Source organism: Ursus arctos, unplaced genomic scaffold (assembly GCF_023065955.2).
Source record: "Ursus arctos isolate Adak ecotype North America unplaced genomic scaffold, UrsArc2.0 scaffold_2, whole genome shotgun sequence".
NCBI classification, from domain to species: Eukaryota; Metazoa; Chordata; class Mammalia; order Carnivora; family Ursidae; genus Ursus; species Ursus arctos.
Genome location: NW_026622874.1, coordinates 52,406,980 through 52,419,456, shown reverse-complemented (window position 1 = coordinate 52,419,456; position 12,477 = coordinate 52,406,980). Strand labels below are relative to the sequence as shown.

The window sequence follows — 12,477 nt, the reverse complement described above, 5'->3', positions numbered from 1 at the left end:
TTGTTCTTACATAAATATTTATAACAATAACTTCCAAGCTGCATGTAAATATGACTGAAGTACGTTACAGCACATTATATAATTCAAATGCTAACATACATAAATTTTATATTTACCTTTACAATTAGTTGATACTCTTGTCTGCCTGAGTAACTTCTCCACCATTTTTGAATAACAGTTGTTATTCTATGTAAATTCCTGGGTGAAAAATATACTTATTAGTATGCTTTCCTTGAACCAGATTATTGCTTAAGTTTTTTCTTAGAATGCATCTTCTACAATTCAAGAACTCAAATTCAAAGCCAAATTTTTGTGTACCTTTAAAGGGTACACAAATTCTGTAACAGAATTAACCACTTCTAGAGGTAGAATAGGGGCAGAAATAAATATTCAGTATTCCTTTTGAGCTTATGATTAAACATCTTTAAATTTCAAATACTCTTCTTGGAAATATTTTTGAACGTTAAGACTATAAAACAGGTCAAAGGAACACGTTGAGAAATAAGCCAGGCAATACTGACGTGAGCTACCAGAAGTACTTAGAAATAATTCTTGAGGTCAAGAACACTTCCTCTTTCATGCTTATATTTCCCAGTCTATCCAAGCTAATGACATGTTAACCTGCTGAATTAAAAAAATACTCTCTTTGCTGCCATGTTCCTAGTTGGTATAGGGGCCAAAAGAGAAACCTCGTCTTTGCACTTGGATTTGTTAAGTCTGGCTCCTAAGAGCCAACAGAAGGAACTACACAGTATAACCCCAGTTCGCCATCTGAATGAGTTATTATGTACTAGGCATTTTTTTCCTCCACCTTATCCAGGGCAATGCTTTTCAGAATTGCGAGAGACTGAAGGAAAGTTTGAGCACTGAAGAAAAAGTAAGGATAATGAAGATAGGGAGCTCAGCTTCAATCTCTTTATAATCAGGATGGCAGCATTCTGGTATCATTTGCCCTTATCTATCAACATGTTGGAGAAGCCTGGCGTAGCTTCCTTTTGTTTTATTTTGTTTTGTTTTTCCTTTCTTATCAGTCAGTGAATTCATTGTTATAAATAAAGCCCAGTCATTTGTCACATCCTATGGAATTTGAAGAAAAGAATCCAATCAAGTGTATTTATGATATTGAGTATTTTTTAAAATTAGAGATATGGTTGATATAGTTTTTTGATATGTAAGAAAAGACCAAAAAGAGTTATTTCTTTAAAAAGGACATCATATAATTTATTAATTTCATTATAAGTAAAATAAAAGATTATTTGAAATTAGCACTTACATGAATAAATTACATTTTCTAAGGAGTATATTTTTATGATATATCTGACGTTTCCATGACAAAATCATATACCTGATATATGCCCGAACTTGACATCCTCGAAACCAGCTCTGGATTTTAACTGCTGCATCATACTCCTTTTTCCTAAATAAATCTACAACACTAAAAAGAAATTTTTTAAAGCATTTCATTAGTGACTAATATAATTATAAAGCAAATCAACCTGTTAAACTTAACCTTTAATTTCTTCCAAAATGATAAATTCAAATGTCATTTTAAATAAAATTAAAATACTAAATAAAGCATTTCAGAAATCACAAGCTATATTTTTAAAATTAACCTTTCTCTGAGAGGCCATGTGCTTTCAAAAGCTTTACTTTTTGGGGCGCCTGGGTGGCACAGCGGTTAAGCGTCTGCCTTCGGCTCAGGGCGTGATCCTGGCGTTATGGGATCGAGCCCCACATCAGGCTCTTCAGCTATGAGCCTGCTTCTTCCTCTCCCGCTCCCCCTGCTTGTGTTCCCTCTCTCGCTGGCTGTCTCTATCTCTGTCAAATAAATAAATAAAATCTTTAAAAAAAAAAATTGAAAAAAAAAAAAAAAAAAAGCTTTACTTTTTTTTTATTTTTATAATCACCTATTTTGCAACTAATCAATTTACCAATGATTCTTATAAGGAAATAAAGCAACATGCATTTTTTCATTATTTTAAAAACATAATTATTTGAATTTACTATTTGAATGCCACTACACATATCATGCAAGATTAAAATGCTTGCATATTTCACTCAATGCATCAGTTAAATGAACTGCTTCTAAGTAAAATGAATCCATCACAGAATGCCTATTCTAGATAGAATTCTCAGAAACTCCATTTAAGTTAAAGCAGGGGCAGGGCCGTAGGCTTATAAAAAGACAAGAAATTCAGTTGTTAGATTTTACTAACTTACAGCAAAAAAAGGTTTAGTCAAGACAGATCTCCATTTTAATTTTACCAGTCATTATAATTCTCCCTCCCCATCCCTGTTAGATAAAGTGATACTGCTTAAGGCAACTACTGTGCACCACAAAGTAATTTCTTTCCTAGAATGCTGGTTGGCACCTAATTAGCACTTTATGTTTCCTGAATGAATAAAGAATGACTAACCATTTATTTCTTTATTTTTTTTTTAATTCCCTCAAAATACTGTTTCCTTGGACAGGTTATTTTTTTGTTGTCATTATATGCTAGATTAAATGTATAGATTTCATTAAATTTATGTATTATAATTAGAACAAAAACAGAAGGGGGAAAAACCTTCAAACAAGAAAATTCTTAAACAATACAATGAAGTTGGCAAAGAGAAAGAAAATACGATGAGCAATTAAGCTGTCAGTGGCAAAAAGCTGAGAAACAAGTGGATGGATTATAGTCCCAGATAAGCAGGAAAGAGTTACCTAGAAAGCCTTACTCTAAAGGACTCACAAAAGCAAAAAGAAAAACAAAAATTATGCACCAGTCAGTGATCCAGATGTGAAGAGTAGTGGAGAGAACTCACACAAATCATTAAGGTTAAAAGGACACTCTAGACAATTAGGAGTAGACAAAAAGAAAGATTATCATTGTATGTTTGTCTTACACGTACAAAATTATAGCAGAGACATGTATAAACCGTATTCTAGGTTCAAATGATTGTGCGCCACATGGTAGAGAGAACAGCCTGAAGTCCTTGACTCCACGAGCCTTCCCTGACTCCCCAGACCACAGTAGACCTTGCCAGTGTACACCCTCACAGCTCTCCACAATATTTAGCACAGTCATGCATGCATCATGATTGTTTGATGATGGTCTTTCCACTAATCTTTAAAATCCAAAAATCAGCAATATTACTCATTTTGTCCCACATGCATTCCCAGTGGCTCCAGAGTTAACTCATGTTTCTCCTAACAGTCAGTCTTTGTCTGACCAAAGCTGCTTTCTCTTGGGGAATGGCATGCCTATTACAGACATATTTAATTCCTGTGAAGACTGCCACTCACAAGCTTCCCTCACTATACCTACTCACATTAAAATACTATCCTCATTTGACAGAGGAAGATACTAAGGGAGACAGAGGTATAGGGATATGTCCAAGGTCATATATCTTAATAAATGTCAGAGCTGAAATGTGATCCTAGTTAGTCTGGCTCCAAAAGCTGGATTCTTAACCATCACTGCACCCAAAGGAGAAGGGAGGAAGGAAGGATAAAAACAGGAGATGGGAGGAAAGTAAAAGGGGGGGGGAGAAAGGAAAAAAGTAAAAGGAAGAGTGCATGTAAGCCATTTTCAAATATAATACGAAATTTTGTGGCATAAAAGAGCACCAATCATGAGGCGCCTGGGTGGCTCAGCCGTTAAGCGTCTGCCTTCGGCTCAGGTCATGATCCCAGCATTCTGGGATCGAGCCCCGCATCGGGCTCTCTGCTCAGCAGGAAGTCTGCTTCTCTCTCTCCCACTCCCCCTGCTTGTGTTCCCTCTCTCGCTGCTTCTCTCTCTGTCAAATAAATAAATAAATAAATAAAATCTTTACAAAAAAAAAAAGAGCACCAATCTCCTTAAAACAATAAAATAAACTGAGACTAAGACATGAAAACACATCAACACCTATAGTAAAAAAACAAAAATTTCAGATATACCAGGTATGGGTGAGAATGTAGTGCAACAGGAATTCATAATATTGCTGGTAGAAGTAATTCAGCCTTTAAACACATACAGAAGTTTTCTATTTATATAAACGAAAAACTCACAAAACTTTAGGATGTTAAATAAGGAAAGAAAAAAGAAGGCCCATTTATAAGAGACAGTATTTTGCAGCGTCATAGAAGTTAATGGTAAGGTATCAGGAAGGGAGACCATAGTTGAGCAGCACCAAATGCTGTGAAGAAGTCATGCAAACAAGGTCAATGTTTCAAGCAGTTACAGGGTTAGAGGGAATCTTTTGTTTTTCCTTTAAAATCTTATCCTAGCCAATAAGAAGATATGATAGTGCAAGGTATAAAATGTCATCATAGCAAAAATAGAAAAGATACAGTAACACAATGTCCAGTAGAGCAGGCAATTCAAAGATGACAGAGTGTAAAGGAAAGAATAATTTTATTCAGTGAGGCTGATGTGAAGTGAAATTCATGATAATGAGATAAAACAGCTTCTTATGGGTATTTAACTAACATTTAATATGACTATAGATCTGTTTTCCTTGTTTTTAATTTACTCTTAATTACTGACAACACTTGTCTTTCCTACCCCACCAACAATCAACAAGTGACTACCTTTCAAAACAGGGAGAGGGGCACCTAGGTGGCTCAGTAAGTTAAGTATCTGCCTTCGGCTCAGGTCATAATCCCAGGGGCTTGGGATCGAGCCTCCATAGGGCTCCCTGCTCAGCAAGGAGTCTGCTTCTCCCTCTACCCTTCCACCGGCTTCGTGCTCCCTCTCTCTCAATAAAACGAATAAATAAATAAGTAAAATCTTTAAAAAAAATAGGAAGAAAAAGTATTTGAACAAGATATACAGATACACCAAATACTTTAAAACTAATGTATAGCTTGAACCTATACTTCACTTATTATTGTCATTAGAAATGCAGAATAAGCAATCAAATTATCTGTTCTGACTTTGTTTTCTACTCTCTCCTGGTAATAACGCTAACATGTAATACCTAGTCAAGAAGAAAACTAAATGATCTCCTTTTGGAGTTATGAACACCAATGTATATAAATACGAGCAGAGATATACTAATAAGAACTATACATCTTAATTAAAGGGAAATATTTTAAAAATAACTAGTAGTTAACTTACTGCTAAGTTTTAATTTATATGCTGTAATTTGACTTCCATACACACTTCTCTGTTGCCCCTTTTTTAACTGCTTAAAAAAGAAATTTACAGATACTTGGGTTACCACTGGGATGCTGAATACTCATACAATATGTCATGAACTGCTAGACTTTTTATGTTTAAAATGAAAAATGTGGGTAACACTTTATTTTAATGGTATATTAATTAGTTTCAAATTACAATGAAAATCCTATAGCAGTGAATAAAATATGACATCTACATGAATTTGAAATAAATTTATTATGATCAGTATTATCACAATGAATACTAAATGAATTAATAATGATGAAAGACCGAAAGTATTACCAGGAATGTAATAAAACATTGAAAAAAGCTGGAAGTTTCCAGTCACTTCATCATCAACTAGAAATAAGTACTATAACCCCAGATAACACTATATTCATGTGTATCATTAGTGGCTGGAAATTAATTGACAATAAATAGAAAATGAAAAAATGTGTAAATGTCTTTCCAGTAATGTGCAAAAAATACACATTTTACATATCAACATACTATTTAGTCTGATCTATGTGTACTAGCTATTGAATAAAAACTAGATTAAAAACAATCATCTTTGCTTCTCCTTATCATATGACTTTTACCTACTTTAGATACTAGGAATAAAATTACAATATTTGCTGCCCTATATTATAAAATATATTGATGTGTAAAATAGTTTTTGCCTATCACTTCACTATTAGGTCTCATGGATGTCAAGCTTCTTAAAGGCAAAAACTGTTTTATCTATACTTTGTGTTTTAATTATCACTCATGTGACTAATAAGAGGTCAATAACTAGTTGAAAAATAGAACTACATTTTAGAATCTAGAAGCCATGCTTTGTTTTCATTAATAGTTCTCATTATTATAATTATTTCACAGCTCAATGAATAATGAGTTATAAATACATATGTATTAGATCATAAAGTAGAAATTAACATGCAGATTTACAATGTATTTGCAAAACGTTTGATTATTTACTTTTCTACCTCTTCCTTCTACCTTCTCTTCATTTCCTGAACAATTAACTCCTAAAGAAATTGGCAGTGGGCAAGGAAACCAGGAATCTGTGCTAGAGGGTTGGGAGTGTTGGGGGATGGGCAGTCACAGTGGCTCAGCTAAGCCTGTGTAGACTAAGATGGGCCTGGGGTAGAATGTCACAATCTAAGGACAGTGTTCCCGTGGACAGAGGCCTAACTCTGGGTGTCAAGGAAAGGTGAGGAAAGGTTCCACAAGGATGGATAGCAGAACAGGGAATAAGAACCCAAGAATGATAGAAAGGGTATCCAAGTTGGTGAACGAGTGACAATTCAGCATGGAGAGGTGAAGCTCAACTCCATGAAAAGGGAATCCATAAAAGAGAGGATAGTTATGGTGACAGAAGTTTGGTTACATACAGAAGGATTGATCAAATAAGTGAATATATTAAGAATAATGAGAGCCAGGTTCTGCAGGATTAGAAAAGGAAAGGGAAATAAACGAGAGTGAATCCTGTGGTGCTGGATTTGAAATGGAATTGTCAATGTAAACTCACCGATTTCAATATATACATGGATGGATGAATGGATGGATGGATAAATAAACTACAGATGTAGACTGTATGCAAATGCATATATACCCATCTTTTCTAGCTCTGTCTACTTGAGAGAGCCTGAGAGAGGCATGGGCATCCACTAAAAGAAGCAAGGGTTCCTTGAAGAAATGGATGACTCCAGAAAACAGTGGTAAAAGAAAAAGATGAGCCTGGAACATTTTTGTGTGTGTGTCAGAAAACAAGAAAGTATTACAATAATTAGGACAAAGCTTCTAGTGACTCCCGTTGGACAAATATGGGACAATGCAAGCATGACCGTAAGTAAAAGAAGTAATGTTAACCCACTGAATAGGAACCTATGAGTCCATAATGGTATGCATAACAAATAAATTGAAAAACTGATGAGGAACAGAATACATACACAGTTTCAAATCACCTGCTTTTTAAAAATACCTACTAATTACAAACGGGAAAAAAGAGAACAGTACAGTAGAGAAGTCTAGCTGAAATCATCTTAGTCAATGATCTAAATAAATTTCATCAGTAATGGGACAAATCAAAATTATGCAGTATCTGGTAGGATGCATTAAAAAGATTACAGGATCATTTTTGTGGTATTTCCGCCAAAGATACATAACCTGAATCTAATCAAGAAAAAAAAAATTGGACAAACCCAAATCGAGTGAAATTTTACAAAATAACTGATCTGTGATCATCAAAAGTAAGGTTATGAAAATCAAAGAAAGATGGAGAAAATGTTCCATATTAAAAATAACTAAAGAGATAAGATACATATGATCCTTTTGCTATAAAGAACATTAATGAAACAACTGGCAAAGCTTGAATGCAGTCTGGAGATTAGATGGCAGAAATGTATCAATGTTAATTTCTTGATTTTGATGGTGGAACTGCCGTTGTATAATGTCTTTAAGAGGAGAGAATCTGGGGGTGGGGCAGGCAATGGGCCATCAGGTTGCAACTTACTCTCATATGATTTGTGGGGGGGAAAAAACCCAACAACAAAAAACCTCTGTACTGTATTGCAACTTTTGTTAAGTTTCAGATTATTTCAGTATTTTTAAATATATATGTATATATATATGTGCATGTATGTATATACAAACAAAAGAATGGCATCTCAAAACATATTTTATTCAATACTTTTAGAATTTAAAATAATTTTCATAAAGTAGACTAAAGATAGGAAAGTGATCATGCATAAGGACATTTGTAATGATAAAGAGGTTAATTTATTAAGAAAATATAATCCTAAATGACTATGCACCTAATAATAGTGCCTCAAGATATGTGAAACAAAACCTGACAAAACTAAAAAGAGAAAGAACAAATTCACAGTAACAGTTGGATATCTCAACATTCCTCTCTGAATAATTGATAGAACAACTAGACAAGAAATCGGTAATAATATAGAAGACCTGAACTTACCAACCAATTTGATCTAATCAACTTCTGTAGAACACTCTATCCAACAATATGTATTTGGAAGGCCTTCAAGTTCACTGATGTTTTATTTGCAGGACTTTAATCTGATATTAAGTCCATCCGAATTTTTTTGTTTCAGATCATCTTTTTTATATCTCTAAAAGTTTCATCTGCTTTTTTTTACTTCCATTTAACTCTTCATTATGCTTATATTTTTCCTTTAAGTCCTTAAGCATGTTTTGAAGCTATTTAAAACTCATTGTAGGCTAATTCTATCATCTTTGTATTTCTGGGTCTGTTTCTATTAACTGATTTTTTTCCTCCTGGTTAGAGGTCACGGTTTGCTACATTTTTGTCTTATTACTAATTTAGAAATAGATGCTGGATAATGAATAGAAATAGATGCTTCTGAGTTTGAATTTTGCCAGAAATTACTGCCTGTCATAAAGCTGGAGTAATTGTCTAGATAACTTCATTTGTTTCCTTTCACCAAGAGATTATAATCCTACATTGTCTGTTGCATCAAAATGGCTAAAAATAATTTTCCACATATTTTGTTCAGTTTTCTAATTTTTCAGGGTGGCAGGCCAAGTTTTGTACCCATTACATCTTTATGACCACTTAATTTATATGTTTAATTTTAGTTTCCAAAATAAAATTTTGTCTCAGAACATTTTTCCTATTTATTTCCTGTTTATTTATAAGTAATACATGAATACCCAATGCTCAATATAAAATTTTAAACCATACAGAAAAATATAGAGAAAAACATTAAGATACCATTTCAACCTTCCTTATCCTCCAATTCTCAAAATCTAAACACTGTTAACAGTTTATGTAGGATTTCAGATACTGTGTCTCTCTGCATATATACATAAAAATTTCACACTAAATGCATTATATATTTTCTATGACTTGTTTTTTAACCTTCATTTGTCTCAGGGTTGTTTTTTTTTATGTCGTAATATATAAAATTTTTCACTTTTAAACTTCTACTTAATATTCCATCAAGTGTATATGCCTTAATTTATTTAACCAGGTTAGTTACAAATGCATACAAGGTATTTTCAGGTTTTTTTTTTCCTATTAGAAATAATGTTTTAATGAACACCTTTATACATAACCCTGTACATAAAACACTTCTGTGCACAAATTGTGTACACAAGAGATTTCTACAAGGTCAACAGATAAAGTGACATGCATTTGATGTTATTATAAATTGAATTGTTTTTGTAGTTTTAAATTACAATTGCTGCTTGTTGCTATTATATAAAAAGACGATTGATTTTTGTTTATTGGGTATTGTGTCCTACAGCCTTGCTAAATTCACTTATTTCTAGATCTTTTTTGTAGGTTGCTTAGTTTTCTATGCACACAATTATGCTGTCAGTGAATAAAGCCAATTTTGCTTCTTCCTTTGCAATTTTTACAGCTTTAATTTGTCTTGCAATATTTAAAACCAGTAAAGAAAGTGTGGAATGTTCAATTAAGGGTTTGAGACAATTTCTATCCTAAGAGTTAAGCCCCTCTCTCACACCATATATGCACATAAACACAACTGCATAGTGAAAAAAATGTAATAAAACTTTAAAAATATTGTTAGTAAATACAGAAAATTTTCTTGTAACCATGGGTTGAGAAAGATCATTCTAACCTCTCTTTAAAAACAGAAGGATACTATGGCAAGCAGTACTATAAACTTTAAACATATGGCACTGTCTTTTGGGACTGGGTGATGGGAGAGACTGTGGGGAGTTCTAAGGTCACTAAAGAGACTGGCCTCTGGAGTAATTATTATTATCACATAGGCGGGAAGAGTGGGGAGGAAACTGGTATTACAAGCTGAATAAAGAATGACCTGCATTACATATTAGTGAGACAATTAGCAAGACTATTATTACCTATAATCACTTGGAAGGTGCAAAACGTGTTAATGAATTTTTGAACTTGCACAAGGAGATATCTAGGAAGCAAACTGCAAGTGCCTATTAGATTCCTTTAACTGCACAGATTTAGAGGTATCCCATAAATCTCAGGAACAGTGCTCGTCTAGATTTAATTATAAATACTACACGTATAATTGTTCACTATGTTTCTATTATTTCTTTTGCTCCTCTTCCTCTATCTTGAGATCGTTTTCTAATTTAATTCTCGCTTGATTTCAGAGAGTGCCTTCCTGAATACATTTCCTCAGATGGAGTATATGGATGACATAACTCTGAGTCTTTATGTATCTGAAAATGTCTTTCTTTCATCAGAAAAAAAAATGAGTAAGATCTTTGCTGGGTTTAGGTTTTTTAGATATTGCCTTGAATAATCAGTATTGTCCTTTTCTCTTCTAGGTCCCTGTGTTGCACATGAGCCATTCAATGCTTCCCTCTTCCTTGGCAAATAACTCGATTCTTTTCTGTCTTAGATTGGGAGTTTGTAAAATTTTTTTCTGTATCCTTGAAATTTTGCCAGATAATATCTAAGAAGTATGTCTTAAAATAACATTCTGTCTGGTACTCAGAGTCCTTTCCATTCAAAGCCATACTCTTTCTTCAGTTTAGGAATGTTGTCTTCAGTTATTTCTTTATTAATTTAACCTTTTTCTCACTCCCACTCCCCAACTCTGCAGTAACTACCATTCACACACTAAATCCCCTGGATACGTCCTCCATGTTGCTTTCCTAAAACATTTACATTTCAGGAGTGACTATTCTATTTTTAAATTCATTTATTATATTTTTCAAATCGGTTACAGTAACTTTTTCCTTTAATTTTATTTCTGTAAAAGTTCTCATTACATTTTTATTAAAGTTTACACCTTTGTAAACCATTAATTCTAACTCTACAGTAGCCACCTATTCTGGTTTCTTGGCTTAATATCCTTCCATCAAACTAACATTACTTTGAATGGCTTGTGAATTTTCCCTATATGAATCTCATTTTCCTTTCCTCATGCAAACAGGGAATATATAATTTGTAAGGATGTTTAAGAATTAAATGACAGACCCATACATACTTCCTTTTCTACAAAGTCTCCCTTTTATCTTATTTTTTTTGCAAAATGGGGCCTCACAAGAAATCTTGTGAGAAATGTAGATTCTCTCACCATAACTGAGACCCACTGAATCAGAATCTGTATTTTAATAACATCCTTAAGTGATGCTAATATACACTACAGTTTACAAAGAGCTGATCTAGCCAATAACACATGGGAAATGACAATAATTTCTTAAAGAAAACACCTGTTTATTTTTTCATATATTAATATTTTATATGGTGTTTGTCCCCAAAGTTATCAATACCTGTTGTTGTTTTAACTAGGCAAATTTTGGAATTTTGATTCTTTCATGATCTTTAGAGACTTTGCTTTATACTGAAAATAATAATAGTAATAATAAATGAAATGTAAGGAATGCTAGCCTATTCTCATCATGGCCTATTCATAGCTCTCCTCTATTCTCCAAGTAACCTCCAATTTGGGGGAAATGTACCCATTGTCAAAAGCCAGGAGATGGGGACAAAAGTTGACATTGAAATCTGCAGGAAAAAAATCATGTCTATTTGCATTTCTATGGCACTTCACCAGCCTTCTTCTAGATCAGTGTTCTTGAGCTCTAAAAATAGAGATTAATACATTAACTTGTAACATTGTGATAACCAAATGAAGTATCATATGAAAAAGTTCCTAGTACAATTCCCAGCATATAATCAATGCTCAAGAAATATTAGTTGTTTCACTTCCTGTTCATCCTTACTCTCTTGTAATGACTTTTTAAATGCTTACATTCCACATTTGGCTGTGAACATCAGGAGGGATGCAGTTTACTTCTTTATATAGGTAGGTCATGAACATCGGACACATCCTCTAAATGAATGCTCAGTAAGTGGATAAGGTATTTATCTATCATTATAGTAATACAGAGATAATAAATAATTTCTATCTTTAGCAATTTTTAGTAGTTTACTTAAACCAGGACTAATGATTGATTCAAAGACTCATTTATGGAATTATTAGACAAAGAATTCTTGTGCATCTATCATGAATGAGGTACTATGACAGACACTAGAGACCTAAATGATAAGCAAAAAACAGACACTCCCCACTTCGTTTAAGAGGCATGACAGATATGTCCAAACAGAATGTAAAATTGAATTGTGATTAAGTACTGAAGAAATACACAGTGCTGTAAGAATGTGGTAGGGGAGACAAATGTTAGACTAAGAACAGCTCAGCAAAATCCTGTCTTATCGACATATTTTTCAGCCATCTCACTACAGGCTGCCAATATCTAATTGACTCTTCCACTGTTTCCCTTAAGTTGGAAAATCCCCAGAGGCACTGCTTCCAGAAAGCCATCATCAAAACAAAACTCTTCCCCCAGG

The 12,477-nt window shown here is 33.5% G+C and overlaps 1 protein-coding gene across 2 annotated transcripts in view; it reads right to left on the bottom strand.

The window, feature by feature from the left end:
* Positions 1-12,477, bottom strand: part of SPATA17 (spermatogenesis associated 17) — a 202,957-nt gene that overhangs the window by 189,607 nt on the left and 873 nt on the right. For both annotated transcript variants that reach the window (XM_057315487.1, XM_026517325.4), the window contains exons 2-3: positions 1,346-1,435; positions 117-198 (exon numbers count right to left, since the gene is read on the bottom strand). In XM_057315487.1, the coding sequence (XP_057171470.1) occupies positions 117-198; positions 1,346-1,435 (172 nt within the window). The remainder of the gene's footprint in view (positions 1-116; positions 199-1,345; positions 1,436-12,477) is intronic.